This window comes from Rhinopithecus bieti, unplaced genomic scaffold, assembly GCF_001698545.2.
Source record: "Rhinopithecus bieti isolate Rb0 unplaced genomic scaffold, ASM169854v2 scaffold_26532, whole genome shotgun sequence".
In the NCBI taxonomy this organism is placed as follows: domain Eukaryota; kingdom Metazoa; phylum Chordata; class Mammalia; order Primates; family Cercopithecidae; genus Rhinopithecus; species Rhinopithecus bieti.
In genome coordinates this window covers 818,950-846,320 of record NW_016812934.1, presented here as the reverse complement: position 1 = coordinate 846,320, position 27,371 = coordinate 818,950, and the positions used below count along the sequence as shown (strand labels likewise).

The 27,371-nt window shown below is 49.8% G+C and overlaps 1 protein-coding gene across 1 annotated transcript in view; it reads left to right on the top strand.

Annotated features, from left to right (window-relative positions):
- RBM19 (RNA binding motif protein 19) overlaps nucleotides 1-27,371 on the top strand; it is a 143,374-nt gene that overhangs the window by 28,729 nt on the left and 87,274 nt on the right. Inside the window, exons 16-21 of the mRNA XM_017847347.1 lie at nucleotides 1,286-1,415; nucleotides 11,144-11,319; nucleotides 13,607-13,667; nucleotides 17,659-17,738; nucleotides 19,914-19,969; nucleotides 23,349-23,465. Coding sequence (XP_017702836.1) covers nucleotides 1,286-1,415; nucleotides 11,144-11,319; nucleotides 13,607-13,667; nucleotides 17,659-17,738; nucleotides 19,914-19,969; nucleotides 23,349-23,465 — 620 coding nt within the window. The remainder of the gene's footprint in view (nucleotides 1-1,285; nucleotides 1,416-11,143; nucleotides 11,320-13,606; nucleotides 13,668-17,658; nucleotides 17,739-19,913; nucleotides 19,970-23,348; nucleotides 23,466-27,371) is intronic.

Sequence of the window (27,371 nt, the reverse complement as noted above, 5' to 3'; positions counted from 1 at the left end):
AGAGATATTCATGTCCCCCAGCAATTCTGAGAGAGAGATATTCATGTCCCCATTTTGCTGGTGAGGAAATGATTTCTCATTCTCTGCCACTTTAACCCCATAATAGTGTTTAGCTTGGGACTCTGTGGTCACTAAGCTCTCAGGAAGTCAGTCTGTGCCTGACCCATAAGAAAAATTGTCTAGGTGGGGCTCTGTGACTGAGATGTGAGCATCCTTTGGAATGTGACACCATCCTTTCTTCCTTCTGCTTTGGGAGGACATGTCCATCACCAAAGGCTCTCTCTGTGTGAGCCACAGTTTGAGAGCACTGACTAGGTGAGGCCTCCTGTTTTGGGCAGTGTCTATTTCACCAACAAGAAGACTGCTGTCTGCATTTTGCACATATGGAAACTGATGCCCTCTCTGATGCCCTGGCCCACGATCGCACAGCTCAGTGTGATGCAGCTCGCTGTCTGCACGCCAGTCTGTTTCACTCTGAAGCATGTGTATGTTTCTGAAACATAACTAATTTGCAAGGCTTTCATGGAGTATGAAATTTGAAAAGATTCAAAAAGGGCATTTGTTGACAAGTCTTCCTCCCACCCCGCCCTGCAGCTCCCCAGTGGCCACCTAATGAGGCAGGTGTCATCAGTGTCTTGTTTATGCCCCTCCGGCCCCTCTTTTTTTTTTTTTGAGAGACAGGATTTCCCTGGAGTACAGTGGCAGAATCCTAGCTCACTGCAGCCTCAAACTCCTGAGCTCAAGGGATCCTCCCACCTCAGCTTCCTGAGTAGCTAGGACTACAGGTGTGTGCCACTATGCCCGGCTATCCTTTTAAAAAAATAACATCTGCATGCACACACACGCACGCGTATACAGGTGTTGCCTGTGGTTATATACACATAGAAAGTGTGTTCTCTTAACGGGTATTTTACACTTCCTCCTGGAGAGCTGCTCTTTACCAATGATGTGGTCTCTCCTCGTCCCACTCCCATCTAAGTATAAAACTTTAGCGTTTCATACTCTGATTGGAAAAAACACAAAGAGGGCCTTGGAGCTGCTGTATGTCTGGTGGCAACAGAGACTAAAGCCTCTCTCCTGTACCCTGAGATGCAGCACGGGAGCGAGTGTTGTCCTCAGGGAGTAGACAGCAGTCAGGGCTCTGGGCTGGGCTCCTTCCAGCTCCATTCTTGGATGAATTGCCCATCCTCTGTGACCCTTGGGCTGTGATCTGCATGGGACTGAGTCCTTCCCTAGCAGTGTGTTGTAATGAGGACCCACAGGGCCATCACTCTTGTCTCTGCAGTTCCACCATGTCCCCCTGTATCTGGAGTGGGCTCCAGTTGGCGTCTTCTCCAGCGCAGCCCCACAGAAGAAAAAGCTCCAAGGCACACCTTTGGAACCTGTGGAAAAGGACCAAGCGGAGCCAGAAACAGGTAAGAGCTGAGTCTGAGACCAGGATGCCTTGGGATAACAGGTGAGGGAAAGGAGGAGGGTGAGGGGCAGCGGGAAGTTTCTCATCGAGCCTCTGGTTTAAAGTTCGTTGTTCATGCTAGAGACTAGTGGGGCTCAGACTCAGATTTTGTGGGCATGTCCTGTAAAAACCAGTGTCAAAATTATGGATGCAGCATGCTTTTAGTTTGTCAATTGAAGCTTGTAGGGGAAAAAAACTATAATCTGTTAACAAGGATTCAAAGCAAAGCAAGTATAAACAACCTTCCTATTTCAAAGACGGGCCAGAATGGCTCATGGGGGAGGGTGGCTGGTACGGGAGATACTTATTCTCGTGTCCTTGGAGTGGCAGTGCCCTCTGATGTCCAGTGACTGCAAAGGCAGGAAAGGAAGGGGAAGCCGTGGCCCCTGGGGGCCAGAGAGCACAGCGCCCACCTCCTGGCTAATGCTTCCTAGCTGGGGAAAGGGGTATCATTGGGCTTTGGGACTGGCCAGTACTTTCTTGTCAGGACTGCTTTGCAAATCACAAGACATTTCACATCCCTGGCCTGTGCCTCTGAGTGTCACGAGTGCCCCCAGTCCTTGTGACAACCTGGAACACCCCCATGCTTTCCTAGATGCCCACAGTGGGCAGTGTAGCCCCCGCATTGAGGACCTCATAGTCTGAGAACCCTGACCACATCTTAGAAGCCAAGACGAACAGGACCATGGTCATTCTATCCAGATGTTAAGATTTTCCTTGTCAGTAGTAACCACTCCGCTATATACACCCACAATACAGCAACCAGTTGTTTAATTTATTAAAATAAGGATGTTAAAAAAAAAGAAAGAAAAAGTAGTAAGTTCTCAGCTACCTCTCCTTTGTTCTCATATTTTTTTTTTTAATAAGGACATTTCATAATTAAAAAAAAAATAGTTGGGGAGCAACGTTGTCAGATTTAAGATTTTTTTTTTTTTGAGACAGAGTCTTGCTCTGTTGCCCAGGCTGGAGTGCACGATCTTGGCTCACTGCAACCTCTACCTCCTGGGTTCAAGCAATTCTCCTGCCTCAGCCTCCCAAGTAGCTGGGACTACAGGCGCCCGCCACCACACCTAGCTAGTTTTTTTGTATTTTTAGTAGAGACAGGGTTTCACCATATTGGCCAGGCTGGTCTGGAATTCCTGGCCTCAAGTGATCTGCCTGCCTCAGTCTTCCAAGGTGCTGGGATTACAGGCATAAGCCACCATGCCCAGTCTAAGATTTTAATGAAATTGACTTTGCTGTACCTAACCTCCCCTGCCTTGTCCGCATTTCTCATTTCCTTGTTTCACTGTGGATCTTCAGGACTGGCTCAGCCAGCGCAAGGCATTCAGAAGTGCTGGTCTGGAGGCCTGTTTCAGTCAGGAAGCAAAATCCTTCCGTCCCTTTGCGGTGTGAGGACCCAGAAGCATCCCCTGTCGTTGGGGTTAGTGATGATTGGTGTAAACCTTGTGAAAGCCTGTCTCCTGCTCCTGCTCGTTTATGCGTTAGCTCTCTCCACTCTGTTTGGATCAGGGTCTCCTTCAAAACCTGTGCTTGCTCCCATCAGAACAAAATTCTCTTTATGTCATCCTGGCTTGTTCTTCACTGTCTCCCCAATCACAGCTGCCTTGGTTTTTAGTTCAGTTACTACCCTTGAACCTAAGTAATGTGTTTTTTTGGCCCAAAGCGAGTTCTCCTTCGAAACACAGAGATCATCCAGGACTGAGCGGCACTGAAATCAAATTCAGAGGAGGCCTCTTCCTGCAGCCTTGGGTGGCAACAGGAGGCAGGCGGGGGACACGTGGTGCCTCCCAAGGTGACCGCTTCCACCAGGCTTTTCATTTCCATGTGTCCTGGGGATTCTCCCTCTCTGCTGTCTCCTTTGTTCTGTAACACTTGTCACAATTTCTATTTATTCTGTTTGTTTGTTGCTTGTATTTGTTTCCTATCTATCTCAGCCAGACTGAGTTGTGAAGGCAGGGAGTGGGGCTCTCTCCTTCACTGCCCGGTACCAAGCACCCCGGGAGGCCCAGGCATAGGGAAGCTCAGTTCACAGGTATCATGAGACTCTGTCTCTCTGTCCCTTGGAAAGATGGGGCTGGGTCATACTTGTCTTTCTCCCAAGCCTCTGGCACATAGTAGAAGCTCAGTTAGGTTTGAACGTTTGGTTTTGGTTGTTAGCCCTGCCTCAGAACACAGTGGTGACAGTAATACCATCTATCAAAATAATAGTGGGGGCTCCCATTGTCCCCACCCGCACAAATGGCCCTTTATTTTATTTCAAATGCTTATCACTTCCTGGAATTGTGTCATGAATGGGTTCCTTTCCCTGGTGTTGCTCTGTCTGACTCTGCCCCTGGAATGGCCACTCCACACACCGAGAGCCCGTTGACCTTGCTCACGGCAGTATCGTAGCACCCAGGAATGTGCCCCTGTGGCTGGTAGTGATCAGGAGGTGCGTGCGAGCGAACCCAAGAGCAAAAGCAGCAGTTATGCCATGCCGGGCATGGTTCTAAGCCCTTGGCGTACTCATCATGTATGGCCTAGAGCTCCTGGGGAAATGGCCCTGAGATTTCCAGTAAGCAGCCACTCTGTGACTGGACAAACCACCTGCCTCTCTGAGGCTCGGTTTCCATATCTGTAAAATGGGTGTGATATCTGCCCCATCCCCGAGGGCGTGGTGGGATGTCACATGCATATTACCAGTCTTCTGCTGCTGTTGGTGACCGAGTAATATAAATCACAGTGCATTTTGGGAGGCTGAGGCAGGAGGATCACTTGAGTCCAGAAGTTCAAGACAAGCCTGGACAACATGACAAAACCCCATTTCTACGAAAAATACAAAAATTAGCTGGGCGTGGTGGTGCATGCCTTGCTGTCCCAGCTACTCAGGAGGCTGAGTTTGGAGGATCACTTGAGCCTGGGAGATCGAGGCTGCAGTGAGCCGAGATTGCACCACTACACTCAGCCTGGGTGACAGAGTGAGACCCTATCTCAAAAATTAAATTTAGAAAAATATGTCACAGTGGATAGTCTTTAACTCACCATGGGCACCAGCCCTGAGCCAGCAGCTGAGCTGGGTGATCAAGATGGACACCACACAGATGCATAGATCCCCTTCCCCAGGAGCTCCTGAGCTGTGGAGGACAACAGAGCTGTTGGGGGACAAGTGAGATGTCACAAGTAGTAATAGAAGTGGGCCCTGAGTACAGAAATGTCTGCGGCACAGCACAGGGTGTGTCGCGGAGAGAATATGCTGTGGTTTACGGTCAGGGTGTTTTCCCACCCCCTGCCCGCGGATCCCCCAGCTTCCTGGGTCTACATTGCAGGTTTGAGCATGTCCCCAACAGCCCCTACCTCTCAGAGGGGCTGCTTTCCAGGGCCTGACCATGACTCACACAAAGAAGGCCTTAGAGCCGGGCCGGCCGCCGGGCCTCCTTTGGCCCGGGAAGTTGTGCGTGTCTATACTAATTCCAAGCCCTGCTGCGTCCTGCGTCATTGGTGAATTCCCACAGAGCTGATCTCCAGGGCCTCCTCCTGCCCTCTCACTGCAGGCAGCCCGTGCACAGCCCCTCCTGGCCGGTGCTGTTCTTTTCACCTGCTCCTCCCCACCCCGCCCTCCTTGCATTGTTCCGGAAGCTTCGCCAGATCCCCGACTCCCCGTGGTATGAGGACAAGGAGGGCTGGGGGGAACTCAGCCAGCCCCAAAGCCCTGGATTTTCTCAGGCTCCCAAGGAAGAAGAGTAAGAGGGGAGTGGACATAGCTTTTTTTTTTTATTTTACCCCCTTCCTTTCTGCAAAGCTCTCCTGTTCTCTGTACCAGTCTCGAGGGAGGGGGACAGCATGTTTTATCTCCCCACAACCAAGACCCTCACCTCCAGATAAAGGGCTCAGAGTGGGGAGAGGTCCTGAAAAGCTGCTTGCAACTGATAACAGTCTTTGCTGTCAGCTCTAGCGCCGAGAGCCGGGAAAGGGGAGGAGGCCGCAGTAAATTCTGTGGCCTGATTATAATAAAGCCCCATGTGGCGATGCGTGACTGGATTTGATTGTGCTAACTACAGATGGAAGCACATTTCCCCCTGCCTCTCCCAGCCCCCTCCAGCCCACCTTGCTTTTAGATCCTTCCCCTCACTCCCCGCCCCCGGGCCCAACCCTGATTCCTGTCTCACTTCTTCCCTCTTTTTCTGGTTCCTGGTGATTTTGTTGGCAAACATCTGTTTTGAGTTTCACAATACCTTATTTTTTTCTTTCCCATCTTTCTTTTGTCTCCTGAGTTGGGGCCAGCAGCAGAAGTGCTTTTTAAAATAACCTTTGGCTTCATGGCCTTGGCTCCTGGCTGTCTTCACGCCTCTCTGGACACAGCCTGGCCTGGTGACTCGGGGAGCAGAAGCTGGCTGGCAGTGGCGCCCAGCTGTGAACTCGGACGCCTGGCATTGGCTGGCCTTTCTCGGAGCGTGAAACCAGCAGCTCACCCTGCAGGGAGAAGGGGAAGGAGGGCCGGGGGCTCCCCACACTGGGTTGTCTTACCTCTCCCAGGGTTAGGGATTTCCAACATTTTCCCCTGGATTTCTCTCTCATCAAGGCCTCCTGGGCAGTGTGGGTAGCAGGGATGATATTAAGAATGAAACTGTTCTCTCGCAGCACTCACTGCAGGCCCAGGCTCAGGTCTCACAGCCTGTTCTGCATTCATTCTCATCATCATCTTGCAAGTAGGCACCATGATGGCCAGCCCCTTTTTAGATGGAAAGAAGGAAGACACAGAGTTTGCATGACTTGAGCAAGGTCACACATGTGGAGAGAGCTGGGATGTGACCTGAAGCCATCAACTCTGAGGCCTGTGCTCTTGCCTAAAACCCCACAGCTCCTCTTGATCATAGTAAAGGCTATTTCGTGATCGCTGTGTTCTAGGCACATGCTGAGTGCCCGACATACTCATCGTCCACAAGTAGATCTGTTCTGAGCCCAGTGCTGGAGATGCGGCACCAACTGAGTCAGACTGGGTCCTGTCCTCAAGCTCTCCGTATAGCTGGGGAGCACAGATAGAGGAGCAAACTGCTCCGTACGGTGATGCCAGAACAGGACAGGGCTCTGAAAACAGGAAAGCAGAAGAATGGAACAGCGAGTGACTGGGCCCGGGCTGGAGACTGCTTGAACTAGAGTGGACAGGATGAGCTCCCTGTGGGGAGGCTGTGTGAGAAGGAGCCAGGCCTGGGAAAGCAGCAGACTAGCAGAACAGGCAGAGGCCAGCAGGTGCAAAGGCCCTGTGGTAGGGAGCGGGGGGCTTGGCAGGCTCGACCACCAGAAAAGAGACCAGTGCGTTTGGAATGGAGGTGACAGGAGAGAAGGGAGAAGGGTAAGGGATGAAGTCAGGGAAAGTGGTGAGCCAGAGAGAGGGGCAGAGGGCACAGCTGCAAGGAGGCTCTTCAGTCAGTCTGGTGAGGTGAGAGGTGATGAAGCCATGGCCTGGCATATGGAGGAAGTAGTGGATACTTGCATTTCCAAACAGCCCAGCAAAGAGCAGGTGTATCAGGACTGCTGGCAAAGATAACAACTCTTCCCCCTTCGAAGCACACACCAGCCACCGCTCATGGACCTGGGAGGCCATGCGGAGGGCTGCTGGGCACTCCAGGTTGTTGCCCTTGTAAGACTTGGGAACTCCTGGAATGCCACGCTGGGGACTGGCTGGGTTCTGGGGCCTTGTGGGAGAGAGGGGGAAGGGCCATTATCTTTGTCAGTGGTCTGTATACACCTGTGTTTTGCTGGGTTTTGAAACAACCTATACAATACATCCTATACAATATACTCACATTAATTTAGAGTTCGTTTAAACTTCAAATGTAGATTTTTTATTCTTTCTTGTTCATAATTATTATATCGTCGTCCTTTTAAAATTTGGTAATTGAGTTTACAGTCACTCACTGTTCTGTTTACCAATGTTCCTACAAATTAGTATGACTTTGGGGTTTTTGTTTGTGTATGTATTTTTGGTATTAGGGGAGAAGTGATTTTAATAAACTCCATTTTATGAGTCAGGGTGCTGAGACAGCAGTGAAGTTACTCGCCCAGGGTCATGCAGCTAGGTTGTGGCAGGGCTGGGACTAGGCCTGCCCTCCTCGTCTTCCAGGGCCCTTCTCCAGCAGATCTCTAAAGACCATGATACCCTTGACTCGTTAGTTCTTCTAGGATCCAGGGTGAAGTTTCAGGTGTAGGGTGGTTGTTGCTATGAACGCAAGGTTCGGGGAAAGAACGGACGTCTCCAGGGTCAGCCAGAGCCTGCGCTGTTGGAGGAAAGGCAGACCCCTTTGAGAACATCTTTCATTTCAAGCTGGGTATTCCTCCCGAAGGGGAGGGTAAGAGGCTGACTTATGGGAAGTTGGAGATGCCAGGTGAGCCCCATGCCAGGCCAACTGTACACCCAGATAATAAGTCTTCACCATCCTCACATTTCCCTCTTATTCTTCCTGGGGTGGGGCTAAGGGCAGCTGATCTGCCAGGGAAGGGATCTATCCATTCCTGGTCTCAGCTCTGTTACTAAACCCAAACATCACACCTCCCTGGGCAGGTGCCTGGGCATTTAAAGATGCTCTTTGCAGCACACCAGGCACCGCTCGTGGACCAGGGAGGCAATGTGGAGTCAACTCCAGCCACGCTAAGGGGTGCTGGGCTCCCCGGGTTGTTACCCTTGTGAGACTTGGAACTCCTGGAATGCCACACTGGGCACTGGCTGGGTTCCAGGGCCTTGGGGTAGAAAGACAGAAGGGCATCTGCCAGTGCTCTGGGGCAGGCTAGATGCAGGGAGCAGAGCACCGAGGCTTCAATGAGCTGGTGTACTTGTTGACTACTGCCTAATTTAAAAGTCCCTTGCCATTAAGTTGCCAAGATTTAAAAACCATGGGATTTCCTCTGTAAAGCTGGATTTCCTGCTTCTCTTAATAGATCTGAATTCTGGCCACGCTAGGTTGACCTTTCTGTCAATTGGCCAGTGCCAAGAAGGGGCTGCTCCCTTAAAGTGGCCATGAGCCCTCTTGGTCACCATCATCCCCACTATGCTTTTCTCTATAAAATTTTTTTCCAGTCTTCCATGAACCTGTCTCATCAACCAGAAGGTGCCTGAGATTTCGGGTTCCGATGCGGCAGCCTCCAGAACTCTCCTTGGGCCCCCCGTTTTCTGTGATGTGGCTGCTGTGGTCATGAGTGAGACTGTACTCGGCATCCAACCGTGTGCCTGGTGCGTGGTAGGGGATCTCATCAGTGTTCTTTCCTTTCTCCTTTAATCTCCAAGATGTCAAACGCCAAGGAGGGCCAGCGGGGTGGACATATCATTCCCTGCTGAAGGTCATGGTTTTCAACTCCATGGAAGTTGTGGTCCAGGACCTGAAGACTTAGCTGCCTTGCATAGCTTTAGTTCTCACCATTAGTGGTACTTTTTCCTCCAGCTTTGTTTGAAAGTTGGGTTTTGAGTACAAAGGGCCACACCATGGAGTCTCTCTTGTTGGGTAAACTGTGTTAGTTTCTTGGTTGGGGGAGGAGCCTTTGTGTAGGTTTCTTCTTTTTGTCCTGGTATCTGAGTCTCAACTCTGGGCTTACCAGAGGGAGGAAGGCAGTGTGTTCAACTGATGTTAAAGAGACAGGATTATCATGGTAGCTGTTTCTGTAAGGACTTAAAAGGGTTGTTTTATGACAAAGTGGTCGAAGCTTCATTAGGACTTGAAAGCGTTAGGCTTCCATCAGAAAGGGCACGACAGACAGAGGCATCTTTGGTGCTTGGCAGTGAGAGTGTGTGGAATGGAGCTGAACCCCAGAAAGCCCCCTTACATCATGCAGAAGTGTGAACTATGCAAGTGAAGGTGTGAGTAGAAGAAGCAGGCTGTCTCCATCAGCTCCAGCCTACCTGCCCATGGGACCTCCAGGTGCTTCTGCCAGGCTGGGGTGCAGGGTTTAACTCTTAAGGGAGGTCACTGCTCATCTGCTTAGAAACATTGAGGGTGAGGGCTGTGAAGGCACAGCCTGAGAACTGCTCTGAAGAATTGCTAAGACAGTTTGATTTCCTGGGGGATATGGGAATAGCTTCAGAAGCCTTGTCTTTGGAGGAGGAATTTGTCTCCAGGTCCTAATCATGTGACTTGGGGAAATTGGGGAGCTTGAAACGAATTGAACACATTTCCTCCTAAGATTTCTCAAAAGATCATGACACTGCCCTGTTCCGACTTCTGAGGCTTCTGTCAGCTGAGAATGAAATCTACACGCTTAGGGGCACTGCAGCTAGCAGGTCTAGTCTCCCTGCTCCCAACTCCCTGAGCTGCAGCCATACACAGACAACACGCACGCACACATGCACATACACAGACACACACACCCCTTGCTAACTCACAACTTCACATTTGCTCTTCAGAGAACCTCTCTAAAGAGCCTCTCCCTAAAATGCTGTTCTTTCAGAGTAGGAGCGGCACAAAGTGCTAGCAGTGACAGGTTGAAATGACAACCATCCCTAATGCCATTCTCCAGAAATAAACCAGGAGCACTTTATGCATCTCCTTCCTGTGATCCCTGTGTGTGTGTGTGTGTGTGTGTGTGTGTGTGTGTGTACACACTTGTATGTTTTCTCATAAATGTGCAGATCATGTTTTTTGTTTGTTTTTTGTTTTTGAGATGGAGTCTCACTCTGTCACCCAGGCTGGAGTGCAATGGCTTGATCACAGCAACCTCTGCCTCCCAGGTTCGGGCAACTCTTGTGCCTCAGCCTCCCGATTAGCTGGGATTATAGGTGCCCACCACCATGCCCGGCTAATTTTTGTATTTTTAGTGGAGACAGGGTTTCACCATGTTGGCCAGGCTAGTCTTGAACTCCTGACCTCAAGTAATCTGCCCACCTCAGCCTCCCAGAGTGCTGGGATTATAGGCATGAGCCACCGCACCTGGCTTAGATCATGATTTGAATTACCTTGAACATTTTCTAAAATTACAGTATACACTTTTTTTAGTATCTTAATTTTTCTCTAACTTTTTTATGATGAGCTTTGTTGTGTGTCATTAAACGTTCTTTGGAAACATCATTTTTAATGACTACATATTATTCCAGCTTTTGGTGGTTCTCTACCTTACCTAGTCTCTTGTTTGTGAACATCGAGTATTTTCAGTTTTTCCCTGTGATGCATAACTCTGAATTTAATATGTATAGACAAAACCACTCTTTTTGTGTATATGCTTCCTGAAGTAATGCATATGAGGGATTTTGATGGTATACAACGTTCTTTAGGCTCATGGGAGTGGTATTTAGACTCTTCCTAAGTTTTGCTCCCATCCTATAATTTTTGAAAAGTTTTAAGTTGCATTGTAGTTTGAAAGTTCACTAAGGGCTATTTTTTTGAGGAAAAATAACATTTTGCTTAGACTTGTGGTTCAGTAAAACAGTTCACATGGTAATTTATTTTGAAGTTCAAATTAGTGTGAGCTGGTCCTGTTTAGGCTCTGTTTGGGGGCTGTGTTTCGTATTCCTTTCTCTTTACAACATAGCAGGGGCAGGACTTTCTCTCTGTCTCAAGAGTTGCTGAAGCTCAGTGCAAGTTGGGGATCACAGTGCCCCTTCCTGCCACTGCCTGCAGAGGCAGAACCCCTTTACCTAGTAGGCTCTTTGCAGTTGGCCCCAGGGCTCTGGTGGGTTTGACATTATTTCATGGATTTGATGTTTTGTTTTGTTTTGATGGGGTTTAGTGCCTGATGGTGAAACCCCAGAAGATGAAAATCCAACAGAGGAAGGAGTAGACAACTCTTCAGCAAACATGGAAGAGGAGGAGGAGGAAGAGGAAGAAGAAGAAGAGAGCCTCCCAGGGTGTACTCTGTTTATTAAGAATCTCAATTTTGACACAACAGAAGAGAAGCTGAAGGAAGTGAGTGGTTTCTCAACCCAGTAGGGAGTGGTATGGGATGGGAAACCCTAGTCTACTGATGTGGCTACTGCATTGATTCTGCCTTAAAACATGATGTGTGTTAATATGCACTTGGGGGCAACAACCAGCACCACCTACTTGACCCCTTCCCCTGGGGTGTCCAGTAGACAGCTCAACTGAAGACTAGAGCAGTAGTAAGGCTGGCCAGGGGGCCTGAGAGGGGCTACCACATATGCTTTGGAGACATACCAGAATCTCTAGGGAGACTGTGTAATATGAAGGCAATAGTTGTTTCTATGATGTAAACTACCCAAAAGTAAATGTCAGCACAATCCTCTCAGCCTGCTGGGAATAATGGAGAAGCCACGTCAATGAATGAGGGTCTGGGCCTGAGCTGGAATCCCTGGATGGGGTGAGATTTTTGCATTTATGGGAAGAGGGAAGGGGATGAAAGGGCAGGGAACTCCAAATAGAAGGTTGGTAAAAGCCAAATGAGGGCTGTGCTGAGTGAGGGCCGGGGGCTTCTAGAAGGAATTAGACCAGCGATCAGGAAACAACGGGGCCTCCAGTTCCCAAGAAGTGGGGTCTGCAATCTCCCCTACTGTGTGGCACCTCCCTCAGGAGACCCTTTATTTCTAGAGACTGGGCTTGGCACAGAATAGACACTCAATGGGTTTTTCAGTTTTTTGTTTTGTTTTAATGAATAACAACAGCAGGCTGATAGCCATCAACTTGTTCTGGGAAGGAAGCTGGCCATAAGAATGACCTGATTGATTTGTAGAAATCCCTCTGAACCCTAAAATTCTATCATGGGGTCAAGAGAGAAGACAATGTCCACTGAGCCTCGGGGTAGGAACATGGTGGGCAGATGATACGGAGGCAAATGTGGGGGTGTGGTAGAGAGGCAGAGGGTCACAGCCCCTCTGTTACCCTCTGGCTCAGCCTCTGTGATGTGACTGTCCCCTCACCTATCAGAAGAGCAGCCCCAGCAGCAGAGATACCCTGACTAAAGCAGCAGCGTTTAAGGAGCCAGGATTCACCTTATTAAGCAATTGGAAACCCACCCTTAGACTTGCCTTTGGCTACTTCCTGGTTCCATTTTTGTTTTGCTTTGCTTTTAAACAGCAGCATGTGCTGGTAGCATCCAAAAGGTAGATAGATTTGAATATAGTCAGATAGATTTGAACGTTAGTTTTATTTTTTTTCTGGTGCGCGTCTGGTATGGGAACATCATTATCCGGGATCATTGTTTCCTGGGAGATGCACACAAATAGCAGCCCAAGAGCATCCTCTGAATTCAAGGATTCTGGAGCTGGAAGTCATAGCCAAGATGACCTAGTTCACTCTCTTCATGGAACATGGCTGGAGGCTGAGCTTCAGAGAGGCTGGTTCACTGTCCTTAGGTCACACAGTCCACCTGAGGCCCTGTGGGGAAGAGCCCCTAGTTCCCAGGGCTCCTGTCTCACGCCCTGAGTGGAGAGCCGTGGTTAGCAATCAGCCTTCTTGGGCTTGGATCCCAGCTTTGCTCCATGCTAATGATGTGACCCTGAGTGAGTCTGTCAGCCTTTCTGTGCCATAGTTTCTTCATCTGTAACATGGGGATGTTAATAGACTCTTCTCATGGAGTTGTTTTGATGACTGGATGAAGGAGATATTCCAAGTAAAACACCTGACACTTTAAACACAAGAGTCAGTAAGCGGCTGCTGCTTGTAGTATTTGTTTCTCAAGATTCTCCCCGGCCCCGGGCTTCCCCGTTGCCCATTGGTGAATGGGCACCTGCCTTTCCCTGGGCCCCGTGTGTGGTGCTGAAGACACAGTCGGGAACCAGGTAAACATGGATTTTGCTATGATTGGGTTTCATATTCTAGCAAAGGAGACAGAAAAAGTTAAGGGGAAAATAGAATAGACTGTGACTTAAAATTTTTGTAAAAACTATTTTAGCATTTGGTGCAGGGGGCAGTGAGAGGCCCGGACTGGGACAGTAGACCCCATGCTCCGGAACTTAGGCCCGGCTTCCTGATTGCATGATCTACAGTCAGTCTCTCGCTGTTCTGTGTCCTACTTCCTTCTTCTAAAACTGGAACAAGAAACAAGCCCAGCTGCTCTTATGGGGAACCCTAGGGGATTGTCCAGGTTACTTAAAGAAGGTCATCACTCGTCTTCTCAAAATGTTTTGGGGACCCCAAGTTGTCCATATGGCAAATTTGGGGGTATAGTGTTTTACAGGGGTCCTTGCCTGCATCGTGGTTTGGAGTTGCTGATGATACTTGTTACTTTCTTATCCAGGTGTTTTCAAAAGTGGGGACAGTGAAGAGCTGCTCTATCTCCAAGAAGAAGAACAAAACAGGTATTCCACATGAAATTCGGAAAGTATTCAGTAATCAGCCAGAAAGAGTGGTTTCCAGAAGAAGCCCCAGCTTCAGACAAGGGGTTGGGGGAGTTCTCCCTTGCACATTTTGAAGGTTCTCTTTTTTTCTGAAGCATGGTCGGCCTCAGACTCTTTGAAAGTAGCCCATCTTTCTGTTCCCCTGGAGTCTCCTGCTTTCCAGTCGAAGCAGCCTCTCGGGTCAGATCCTCCTAGAGCCTCCAGCACCTCAAACCGCCGGGGTGGTTTCAGAGTGGTGCCATTTGTGGGCAGATAGCGAGAACCCTAGATGGTATCTAGAGGCTCTGCCTCCTTCCAGCATGTCTGTGCTCTGAAAGTTTCCTAGGAAATAGCATGAAACAACCAGTCTTGCGCTCTCCCTCTTCCCTTCTGAGGGAGATAACCCAATTGTAGATCTTCTGGAACATTCTACTGAGTCATTAACCACACAGATTTTCCTGAGTTACTAACCATGCACCTCCCAGGCCAGTGGGTACATGGGCAGGCAGAGAGCACCCTCATCTCTCCATTCGGCCCTGGGTGCTATCCTGAGTCTCCTGGCCTCTGCTGGGCTGTTCTCCAGCCCTGGCTTCCTGCAGGGGATACGTCCTTGCTTTTGCGCAGCCGTGCCAGCCCTATCCTGAGTCCCTTTGGTTTGGCAGGATTTGTAGGAATGCCACATGTGTCAGCCCAAACTGTGTCCTGAGCACCTGCTGAATGCAAAGTACTGGGTGGCCAGAATGTCTCCTGTTGAGTTATTCCTCAAACAGTCCCCAGGCCCCACCAGGCAGCAGGCACAGTGTTAGTTATATATAAGACTGAGGGAGACGCAGCCCTGCCTGCACCGTGCACATAGTCTAGCTGGAGAGACAAATGCGCTGGTGGTTACAGCAGAGTGCAGCAAGAGGTTGGATGGCAGGGACGGGAGTCCAGCACAGGGGATGGATGCCACATCAGCCCAAGGCTGGGAGGGTTGGGGGCGCAGAGCAGGCAGGCGACGGGAACAAGGTATTCAGAGGCCACTCACACTACAGTGGCTGAGCCTGGGGAATTTGTTGAGGAAGAGGCAGGAGATATGCCTAGAAAGGTAGGCGAGTTCCAAACCCTGAAGTGGCTTTTATGCCACACACAAAGAAGAGTTTTGACTTTTCCCCAGAAGTACTGGGGAGCCATGGAGGGTTCTAAGTAGACATATGGCACAGAAGTCAGAGCATCCTTGTATTCATTTACCAGGCTGCCATAAGAAAGTGTCACAGACTGGGTGGCTTAAATGACAGAAATGTGTTGTCTCACAGCCATGGAGACTAGAAGTCTGAGCTCAAGGTGCCAGTAGAGTTGGTACCTTCTGGGGGATGTGAGGGAAGGTCTGTTCCAGGCCTGTCTCTGGGCTTATAGATGGCCACCTCCATGTTCACAGGGCATCCTCCTTGTATATGCCCATCCTGTGTTCAAATCCACCCACACTTTTTTTAAAAGAACAGCAGGCATCCAATCATACTGCATTTAGGGGCCACCCTAATGACTGCATTTAATTTATTTTTATTTTTCGAGGCAGACTCTGTCACCCAGGCTGGAGTACAGTGGTGTCATCTCAGCTCACTGCAACCTCTGTCTCCTGGGTTCAAACGATTCTTTGCCTCACCTTCCCCAGTAGCTGGGATACAGACATGTGCCACCACACCAGCTAATTTTTGTATTTTTGGTAGAGATGGGGTTTCACCATGTTGGTCAGGCTGGTCTCAAACTCCTGACCTCAAGTGATCTGCCTGCCTTGGCCTCCCAAAGTGCTAGTAATACAAGCTTGAGCTTCCACGCCTGGCCTGTGACCTCATTTTAACTTGGTTACCTCTGAAAAGAGCTTGTCTCAGATAAGGTCACATCTGAGATACTGGGGGTCAGGATTTCTACATGTGAGTCTGGGAAGACACCGTTTACCGCTTAACATCCCTGTTCTCCAGAGTCTTCATATATAGTTTTGGATGCAAGGAAAAGCAGCTAAGTACCAAGTTAAGGATGAGAAGGACCAGTTGTGAGGATTTCAGGGGAAAAAAAAAGAAGTTGTTGCTGAAGTCCAGGATGGGGGTACAGCCAGACGGAGGCACACCCAGGCTAGCAGGTGGAGGTGGCTGTCCCTGCCTCTCACTGTGCCTAGTCAGATGCTCTGTGGGGCCAGCCTTGTCCTCCTGGGGAGTGCTCTTCAGCATGTTTTAGAAGTGGTTATCTGATCTTTCCATGTCATAAGCAGCTCTTAAAACATACACTCTCTTTTTCAAGGGCCTGTATTTGAGAGCCCTGTTCTCTGGGGCCCGTCCGTCACAGTTTGGGGAAAGTCTAGACAAAGTATATCAGTCAGGGTTGCAGCTTGAAACAGAAAGCACTCTCAGCTGGGTTTGGAGCAGAGATGTCTGTAAGGAAGGGGCCAAGGTGTGGCTGGGCTAAGGGAGCCCACAGGGATGTCCAGGGAGTGGGTTCTATAGGAAGAATGCCTTTCCCCCTGCCTTGCCTGGAGGGACATTAGAGGAAAGTGTGTGACCAGAGCTTAGCTGAGAGTTGGAGCCACGAGATAACCTGCAGGAGTGGTGGCCGTGGATTGGACATGGCCACTGCAGAGCCACCCAAAGCAAGGAGGCGGATGGGGACATGAGGAAGGAAGGTACTCCAGCCTCTTTCTCCTCCATCCCCCCACCCCCCAATCCCAGATCAGAACCTCTTGCTGGCTGATCCCAACAGGAAGCCAGGAATCTGGGAAGCCCAGGTAGAGCTGTCTATAGAGGTCAGCTTCCCATAGACACGGTGGCGGAGGGTGGATCTGCATAGTGTCAGTAACTCAGAGTTGAACTTGACCTTCTCACAGTTGCCTTTCACACAGTCACTGCGCTTTTAAAATCTCATAGGTACGCAGACATGCCAGCCCACCACCTGCAGCCTCAGCCTCCAAAAGAGAGCTTTCGAGCAGTATCTGCTTGAAGAACGAACATTTAAAGTCGCCGTGGGGTGGCACTGGCTGTCAGTTCTGTCTGAGCCATGTATGGGCAATTAATGGAATTCCTTAATGCACGTGGCTCTTATTTTGAACACCTGCTGTCAATGGAAAGGCAGGAGCATAGGTCTCACAAACAGCACAGCAAAGGTAAAGATAGAAACTGCAAAGTGAGCCAAAGGTGGAGAGCCTTGAGCCTCATTTGAACCCATCAGACTGAGGTGAATCTTTGAATTCACAATAAAGAATAAACATAACAAATACGTATAAGATGCTGGGGTGTGAGTGGAAGGTGGGGGGACATCAAATCTAATGTCAAGAGGGCAAGATGTAATTAGGGATCTTAATGTTTTTTAGTGCCCTATGAAAGCACTCCTCCCTCCCCAGTTATACATAGTGACAAAGCAGAAGTTTCTCATGAAATTTTTGCAGTATTCTTTGCTATCTGAACTCTTGCTACTTGCAACCTAGAAGTAAGGAACCAGAGAAGTTTGAATAATGCAGTCGCCACATGATCCAAACTTTATATCTGAAACCCAAGAACTGAATGGGATTGGCTGGTGAGAAATACTATTTGTAAAGAGCAAGCCTTTGGTGCATTTGACTCCCACGCACATGTTCATTTTGGGCATTACGTGTGGAGGCAGAGGACTGCCCAGGTAGAAGTTTTGCCACTTGCCTTCATGATGGTCATCTCTCTTAGTTCAGTCTCCCTCCCAAAGCAGAATCCTATTATGAAGTTAATTATCATGTCAGTCGTCTGTTAATTAATAGTCAAATGGGCCTCAGGTGGCAGCCATGTTAACTGCATTGACTGATTCGTCAAGATGACTAGTAATAAACAGCAAGCCAGGAGCCGAGATTTTGGGGAATGAAGGGGTATGAAAATAAGAGAAAATACAGCGCAGGTCTGGGGGCCCGTCACAGCCCTTGCACTTGGCCTTGTGCTTCCGCCTCACCCACTGGTGTGATTTCCACCTCTCTCTCTCTTAGGAGCACTGCTTTCCATGGGGTTTGGATTTGTGGAATACAGGAAGCCGGAGCAAGCCCAGAAAGCTCTCAAGCAGCTCCAGGTAAAGTGAGGATTCTCAGCTGAGGGCCACGGAGGCGCTTGGCAGGTAGTGGGAGGTCCTGTCAGCCCTCTGAAATTGAGTGGGAATGTGTGTGAAGTCTACACTTGACCTGGCCCATTGCTTTCACCAGATCTCTAGGGGACTGTGGCCCAAGAAAAAATTAAGAACCTTTCCCAACACTCCATAGTCACCATAGTTCATTCATTCGATCCATAACACTATTATCAAGGGCCTGACGTGTGCCAGGAGTGGTGCTAGGCCTGGGAGAGGTTGCTCATGTGGGCCCCTCTTTCTGGTGGGGTAGACAGGCCATGGACCTCTGAATAAACATGCAGGACCAGATTATGAAGACAAAGCTGCAAGTTGGGGGTGGAGGTGGGGCACTTAGCCTGTGTGGTCAGGGAAGGCCTCTCTAAGGAGGTGACAGTTGAGCCCACACCTACTTCGCCAGAAGTCAGCTCCACAGAGATCTGGGAGCGAGGTAGTTTGGGAGGAGGGACCATGTGCAGAGGGTCTGAGGCAGGGGCTGTAAGGTGGGAATGAGCTTAGTACGTTTGAAAAGCAAAGGGGCCACTGTGGCAGGGGCGGCGTGGGGTGGCGGTTCAGGGTGTAGGATGAGGAGAGAGGTGTGCAGGGCAGGATCTTCTAGGCCATTTTACTTCTCAGCCTAAGGGCAGTAGGAGACCATTAGAGGGCTGTGAGCACACTGGCTTCTGCTCCAGCCTCTGCAGCTGCTGGTGTGGAGAGAGGACGATGGCTGGGGGCAGGGGGCAGGTAGGAGACCCTGAGTCATCCAGGCTTGGCCAGGGTGGGAAAAGGTGGGGAGAACAGGGCTGAACCGAAAACTGTTTGGACAAAGACTCAACATCCTATTCAGACAGAGAAGGGAGATATGCCTTCCTGCTAGATCCTAAGTACAATGACAGATTGGGACCCTCTAGCAGGAGGGGAGCTGGGGGAACGAGACAGCCTGGGATTGGCACTATCCCAAAGGGCAAGTTTTGTACCACCTGTAAGTTCTTTTTTTTTTTTCTTTTTTTGAGATGGAGTCTCGCTCTGTCGCCCAGGCTGGAGTGCAGTGGCGCGATCTTGGCTCATTGCAAGCTCTGCCTCCTGGGTTCATGCCATTCTCCTGCCTCAGCCTCCTGAGTAGCTGAGACTATAGGCACCCGCCACCATGCCTGGCTAATTTGTTTGTATTTTTAGTAGAGACAGGGTTTCACCATGTTAGCCAGGATGGTCTCGATCTCCTGACCTCGTGATCCGCCCGCCTCGGCCTCCCAAAGTGCTGGGATTATAGGTGTGAGCCACCGCGCCCGGCCTGAGTTCTAATCCAGAAGCTCTGTGGCCTTGCCTGGGTTCCTTTATGGGATGCACTGTCTTAGAGTTGGATGATGGTGCCTAGGATGGCCTTCAGCTAATGTGAAGGAGATTCAGTAGGTGTTAGTAGCTTGAGAAGGTGTCCTCTGCTCCCTTTATAATGCCCCACATCCTAGGCTCTTCCTGGTCAGGGGCTGTGTACTCATTTAACTTAAAATCGGCTCTGCAGGTTCAGTGGTCCGTATTTCTCTTTCACGTGATATAAGATTCTATGAAATTTCACTTTGCACGTGTACTGTATTATGTTCTGGACAGCGTTGTGTGCGTGCATATGTGAATATTGCCTCCAAGAATTGTTCCTACGAAGCTCTGTGTGCTGTATTTTATGGGAGATTTAAGGGATTTTCAAGGGTAATTTTGCTAACACACCAGTTCCGCCTTGAGGGACCAATGTTAGAACCTAGCTTTAGATGCAACTCCACTATGATTTAGAATATTTTTCAGGAACATACAAACTAAACCCAACTCTCTCTGCAAGCCAGACCTATGGGCATTACTTTGCCTGAACATGCTTATAAACAATGGAAAATTCCGTGTCCCTTGAATGACATCTAGGTCAAGACCTACCTGTTACTTAAGAGAGCATCCAAGGGCTGAGTCTGACCACCAGCTGCTGCCTGGGCTCGGTGTGAGCCATTTCAGGGAAAGGCCATCCTCTGTCCTCAAGGCCAGCTAGCCCCGCTCGCGGGGGAACAGTCTCCCATGTGCGAGCCAGGGCTCTGCTCTGGTGAAGGGCAAGGATTCGGTGAGGATTTCTCGGGACACAGAGATGAGCCATGTTGTCTTCTCTCTTAGGGTCACGTTGTGGACGGCCACAAGCTGGAAGTGAGGATCTCAGAACGAGCCACTAAGTGAGTCTTCAGTGTCCTCAGTTCCCTTTCCTAGGAGCTGGGGTTTCCTGTTCTTGGTGCCGGCTGCCCTGGAGGCTGTCTCACACCCTTAAATGTCCTTTCCACCCATCCCTTTACCATTTAGGACTCTTCCTAATTAAGATACCTAATTAAGTTAGCATTTACCAACTCCGACCCCTGTTTTCCCAGTGAACTACAACAGTGTTAGTCCTTTGGGTGAATGTTTAATGCACAGGGTTTTTTTTTTAACAAGAAAAGGAACAAGTGCAGGAGAAACAGGCAAACAACACTCATCTTGGGATAAATAAACCAAGGAAGAGCTGGAGGTTGCTGGTGCTGTGGATGAACCAGAAGAAGCTGTAAAACCTAGATGTTCCTCTTTATGGAACATGCTTTCTTAGAGCTGAATGGCAGTGCCTACGATGGCCTCCAGTTAATGTTAAAGAGATTCTGTAGGTGTTAGAGATGGAGGCAGACCAATTTGCCCAATGACCAGTATACTGAAGTAGGGGAATTATTTGGAGATTTAGATTTGCTCCTCCATTTCTCCTTGCTTGTATATCTAAATGAGCTATTACACCCGACATGCCTCCAATAGTGTCCGGCACATAACAGGTGCCCAGCGTAAGCCATTATTGTCATTATCATCTACTTGCCTTGGGTGATAAAATGACTGCCTCTAACAGCCCTAGAGCTGGTTTCAGATATTTATTCGGTAGTTTTCAGCAAGTTGGTCATTTGTTGTGGTCATCCGGCAAATTAGCTGCAGCAAATTGACCTTTCTTTTTCCTTCTTTCTTTGTTGTTAATGTTTCCTGTGAATCCAGCTTGGGCCAGCTCTGGTGTTTTTCACCCATTGAGGTCTGTGCTATGTTAAGCATCCTTGGAGGGAAGAAGGCTTGGTACAGGGGCTCTCAGAAGTCTAATGGGGGTTCCTGAGCTGCCAGTATACCAGAAAGAGGTCAGGCTTTGAGCTCCACACCTGTAGTTTCTAATCCAGGAGCTCTGTGACTTTACATGGGTGACTTTGCCTCTGAAGTGAAACATGCTGACTAGAGGTTGTGTGTGAAGCGTCTAGCACTTGCAGTGCCCATGAGCACTGAGCCAGCGGTTTCTGTCCAGTACCCTATCTCCAGAGAGCCAGCCTGAATTCAGCCTTGCAGGATCTCACTTCCTAGCCAGTGTTCATGGAACCATTGTTTTACTCAAGAAAAAATTACAGCAAGCCCACTGTGTACCATATCCTCCTCCTAGGCACTGGGGATGGCGTTTCCTTGGGAGTTTACACCCTAGGGCAGTGCTGTTCCATAGAAGCTTCTGCAGCAATGGAAATGTTCCACATCTCTTCTGTCCAAGATGGTAGCCAATTGCCACACATGGCTATTTAGCTCTTGAGATGTGGCAAGTGCAACTGTTTTAGCTGTCTGTTGCTGCATCACAAAGTATCCCAGAACTTACAAGCTGAAAACAAAACATTGTCTCATAGTTTCATGGGTCAGGAATTCAGGAGCAGCTTAGCTGGGAATTCTGCCTCAGGGTCTCTCATGAGGTTACGGTCAGGATGTCAGCTAGGGCTGCAGTCATCTGAAGGCTCAGCTGGGGCTTGTGGATCTATCGTTAAGATGACATACTCACATGGCTGCTGGCAGGGGGCCTCAGTTCCTCACCTTGGGGATCTCTTTCTGGGACTGTTTGAGTGTCCTCACGGCATGGCAGCGGGTCTCTCCAGAGTGAGTGATCCAAGAATGGGAAAGGAGGAGGCCACAATGTCTTCTACAACCTAGTCTTAGAATTCACACGCCATCCCTCTGCTGTATCCTGCTAGTCACCCAGACTGGCCCTGAAAGAGCATGGGAAGGGATTACATGGGGTATGAACACCAAGAGCCAGGGATCATTGGGCACCATCTTGGAGCCTGATACCCCAGCAACTGAGGAAGTGAATTTGTAGTTTTGCTGCTTCTATTTTTTTGAGACAGAGTCTCACCCTGTCACCCAGGCTGGACTGCAATGGTGTGATCTTGGCTCACTGCAACCTCTGCCTCCTGGGTTCGAGCAATTCTTGTGCCTCAGCCTCCTGTGTAACTGGGATTACAGGTGCCTGCCACCACACCTGGCTAATTTTTGTATTTTTAGTAGAGATAGGGTTTCACTATGTTGGCCAGGATGATCTTGAACTCCTGACCTCAGGTGATCCACCTAAGCCTCCCAAAGTGTTGGGATTACAGGTGTAAGCCACCACGCCCGGCCTAGTTTTGTTTTATTTTAATTTAGATTTAACTAGCCACATGTGGCTGGTGGCCACTGTATGAGACAGCATAGCCTCCAGAATGACACGACAAAAAAAAGAGCTGTGCTGGATAGCTGTCCCCTTCCTTGCCGAGGGTTCAGGCTAGGCCCCTCCCTTCCAGGCGTGGCAGCCAAGGAACATGATTAAATTTGTAATGTACTAGCACAGGGGTCAGTGCCAGGAAGAGAAATGAAGATGGTGGGGGTGTGGGTGAGGGGGTTGCCATTTTAATGAAGACAGGGAAGGCCTGTGAGGAGGTGACGTGGAGCAGGCCTGAAGGAGGTGAGTCCTAACGTGGTTATTATCATAACAGCTGCCATTTATTGAATGTTTACCACATGCTGGGTCCAGTACTGAGTCTGCTTATTAAATCTTCAGACAATCAAATTGGGTTGGCCTATCATTTCACCCATTCTACAATGGAGGAAACTGAGGCCCAGAGTGGCCATGTTACTTGCCCAAGATCATAGAGATCCTAAGTATCCGATTTGGCATTCACACCCTGTTAACTCCCAGCCTTTCTCACTTCCCTACCCTGTTTTGGTGGAGTGGGAAGTTTCCCTGGGAGAGCAGGGGGACAGGTCAGATAGCACTGCATTGGGGATGACCTTGAATGTGGGCTGAGAGTGTCCTCGCTCGCCCCCTGGTCCATCTTCATGGTTAGGCCCCCGCATGTTCCTCCTCGGGTTATTGATGAAGTGTCACAAACAAGACCTTTGGAAACCAACCAGGGTCTTTCTTTGCAACTGGAGAGAAAGACACAATAGAGATTGGGTTTGGTGAGAAACCAGCCCCACCCTTAGCAGGGCTCCTTAAACCAGCCCCACCCTTAGCAGGGCTCCTTAAGTCCCTGGTGGTCCCAGAGTCTCTCAAATGAAGGGCAGCAGCCACCCAGGCATGGATGTGTTCCCCTGACGTCTGCAGCTATTTTGGGTCCTGTCACCTTCCTCTCCTTTCATGTTGGTCCCCCACCCCACGCACCCTCCTTGAATCCATCACCTGAATATTCTGATGGAGACGTGGTGAAGTCAGTGTTGGGGAGGAGCTGCTGAAGCCCCGAATAACTCGAACCCTCTCCCCTCACCCTCCAGGCCAGCCGTGACATCGGCTCGGAAGAAACAAGTTCCCAGAACGCAGACCACCTCCAAGATCCTGGTGCGGAACATCCCCTTCCAGGCCCACAGCCGGGAGATCCGGGAGCTCTTCAGGTGAGAAGCGCTCGTTTAGTCCGGGGGACTGGCGTGTGGGCGGGGAGCCTGCCCGAGTCTCGGGGAAGGTAGCCTTTGGGTCTTGGATGGTTCCGCTGCGGGCTGGCACAGTGGTCTTTCAAAGGTCATCTTTTGGCTGCTTTTGATTTATCTCCCTTAATCTCAGTTGTGGCTCCCCAGAGCATTGTGCAGGAAAGAAGTCAAAACAGCCAGGTTTCCCCCTCTCCGAGGCAGATGGAGAAAGGGCAGGCAGGCTTCCCTGTCCCCATCCACAAGGTGCAAGAGGGGCAGGGGCCCCAGCGGCTAAAATCCAGCCCTGCCCATGATCTGCTTAAAATTTCATCCAGGCCACCCCTTTGGTTTAAGGTGCTAGTTTTCCACCTTAGCCACACATTCCAGCCACCTGGCGACGGCTAAAACACACATTTGCCAAGGCTGCATCCCCAGAGGGTTGGATTCCATTTTTCAACGGTGGGGTCCAGACATCGGTGTTGTGCTAAAAGCTCCCCAGGGGATCCTAATGTAGCCGGGGTTGGGGACCAGTGGCCTAAATGGCTCTACGGAAACAAAGGTGAATTACCTGCACACGTAAAGCAATCCGTCAGCACCTGCTTGCACAGGGGTGGGAAACGCAGCTGTCAGAGGGACCCAGCCGGTAACGGCAGCAGGCTGGGTGGGGACTGAGCAACAGGAGGGCCTCTCTCTGGCCATCCAGCTGGGATGCCACACAGGAACTCAGGCTCCATAAGACCAGTTCCCATGTTTTGAAAGAAACTAGCCATGTGGATTCTTAAGGGGAATTCATCAGCAACTAATTCACTTTTTAAAACCAAGACAAAGTCTGGCCTGCCCCAGGGCCGCCAGTTGGTGATCCCTATGCTGACGTGTTACAATGCTTGGCTTTTTCAGATTAGGTAGGCATCACCCAACACCAAGCCCTGAATGAAAGAAATGTCCTTATATCAGGGCCTAAGAAGGGACTGCTTGAAGCCAAGGCCCTCCCCAGGCATGGGGATAGATAGAGGGATAGATAGAGAGACCATCTATCCCTCAGAATGTAATGGCAGATGAAGTCAGCTTCACCCAAACACATTGTTGAGGCTTGGGTGGGATCCAGGACTGCTCAGGGGACCTTCAGCACCGTGGCCTGCGTGTGGGTGAACATTTAGAATTCTACAAACTAGGTCTCGTTCATTCATTCTGTGCTTGCACAAGGATCCGAGAGTGAAGCCTCTTTTAGAGTTGCCAGTTAGCGTCTTGCAAGGTAATCTGTGGATACAAAATAAGCCTTGTGTTTTGGAGATGAAAAAGAATTATCTTTGTGTGGCATCTATATTCTTTGCTTTCACTCTGTAGTTTGAAGAATAAGAAGTCATCTAGGGAACTTCAGAAATCTTTGTCCTCTTTTTCCCCTGTTTGTTCTAAATCATACAATAGTATTCAGTTGATAAACAGATGTGGTGTGTGGTGAGCTGGGATCTGAGGCAGAGACCAATCCTGCCTGTATCTGGGAAACAGGATCTTAGCTATATGATCCCTGGGTATCCTGCACGGCAGGAACGCCTGACAAGATGGGGTCATGACCTGGGAGATGTTTCCCATTTCCCCAAACCTCGGTTGATCAGTCGTCCCTCCAGGAAGGTATATATCCTTAGCCTCTCGGTGTGTCTGCTTATTTTAACATGCTCTGCTTTTTAAAAGGAGTCCAATTTAAGAACTGCCAGATTAAAACAGGCTTGCTAGGAAGAGCGCATGTTGATCAGGAAATAATATCCCGCTGAAATGACAGTTTCACTTGGTTCTGCAGTATATTTAGGATGACACTTATCCGGGGAAACAAAAGACCTCAAGGGAAGAGAGAGCACTTTGTTTGATCTCACGTATTATATTTATTTTTAGAAGACAGGGAATTAGTGTCCGCTGAACATAATTACATGTGGTGACTCTTCTCCTTGCCATTGTTCTGATGAGAGTTTTCTTAAACCCCTGGAAACATAAGCCCTTCTTGGAGGGGCCGTACCTGCTATTGTTGTTCACGCCGACTGGGGATGTAAGGCAGTTCCTCATTGCAGACAGCAGGGGTCGCTGTGAGCCTTCTCAGGGACTTCGCGATTGTCCAGGGAAGCCCCAGACAGGATTTCAGACAAAGCCACTGGCTGGTAAAGGTCATTAGCCAGGGGGAGGTTTCAGGGTTTCGGGGAACCAGGATGGTCCATTTGGCCAGGCAGGTTCTATGGGTTTATCCTACCAGGTGTAGTAAAAATCACAACTCCCTTGTATTACACGCTTGCTGCGTACTGAGCTCTGAGCTTGAATGCCTTCCCATGCAGAATCACCTCCTTTAAGCCGCACAGCAGCCCTATGAGGGATGGTCATCCCTTTTGCACCTGGACAGAAACTGGAGATGGAAACTAGGGAGATGAAGTGTCCTGCCTGAGACCACGCTGCTGAGTAGGGATTTGGATCTAAGTCAGCCTAACCCAGAGCCCCAGCTTAGAGCCACTCCTCTCTGCTGCCTGTTCTCTTGGGTCTAGAAGGAGCTGTCTTCCTCCAGATCATTCCAGTGGGAACCAAATGACAGCGAGTGTGTCATTTGTACCAGGCACTGTGCTAGCCACGAGGCATGTAGCTGTTTCAGGAGAGACTTAGGTCTCTCTGTGGGGGACCAGAGAGGAAACCGACAGTGACAGCCCATGGGACAGGTGTGCAGGTGAAAGCGCAGGGCTCCGAAGAGCATTCTCCAGGCAGGGCCTCAAGCCACCCTGCCTGCTGGAGGGGAGAGGAGGCGCCCTTCTAGCTGGAAGCAGCAGTGCCTGGGTCCCTTCCCAGAGGCCGCCAACCTTCCACTGGGTCCTCAGTGCACTGCACTCCAGCCCCTTAACTAACCAGCCCTGGGTTAAACCAGACAGGCATCAAGAGGCACTGCATTTCCGTGTTTCTGTGGGATTGCTGTCTGGGACGACTCAAAGATTATGCTTTTGGAAACTCAGAGAGAGGCACAGCAGTGGATTCATGGACAGCGATTCTCATCTTCTCTGTGGCTCTCTTTTGGGACCTCAGTTTCCCCTGGCATAAACTGGTGGTAGTAACATTAGTGATAACATGCACTGGAATTTGTGCTGATGCTGTGGTAATATGTGTGAGTGCTGATTTCTTTCTCATGTCCCCGGCCCCGTGGGCTGCAGTGCCTCATGTTTCTAGGGGCCCATTCATCACCATGGCCCGGTAAAGCAGTTTCGTGTCCGCTTCTCAGTGAAGAAGCCAGCTCCGGAGCCCAAATTCCCCCCACTGGGTCATCAGATGCCTCAGGCCGCCACCCTGCTCAGCAGCCTCAAGGACTATAAGGATTAAATGAGATTGTGCAGATGAGGCACTTAATCCAGCCCCTGGCAGGGTAGCAGGGAGTTAATAAATGTTGACTGTGGTGTTCAACAGCACCAAACCAGTGGAGCCAGGATTTGAACCCAGGGTTTGAATCTGACTTTATAGACAGAACCCAGGTCCACAACGGCAGTGCTGAAGCCTTGAAGGTCCTGGGCAGGGTTTTCCTGTTTTGTTTTGTTTTGTTTTTCTGCAAAGGAAGGCTGTAATCCTGTAATCCTCTCTTCCTGCCCCATTCATCTGTGTTCTGGGGCAGAGAGTCAGGAAGGACCTTGAGGGACAGGCTGAGCCAGCCCCTCTCTACTCCCCAAAAGGAAATGTGGAAGACACACAAATGGCAGTGCCCCAGACTATGCAAGTATGCATGTACACACAAACTTCTCACCCCACCACTCGAGCAAGGATGGAAATGGCTGGTGGTCAGCTCACCCGGCAGGTGCCCAGAGTCTTAGGTCAGTATGGATCTAAAAGAAGGAAGGAAGGAGGTGGAGACTGGGCCTCCCACCACCCCACCCCCACCCCCAC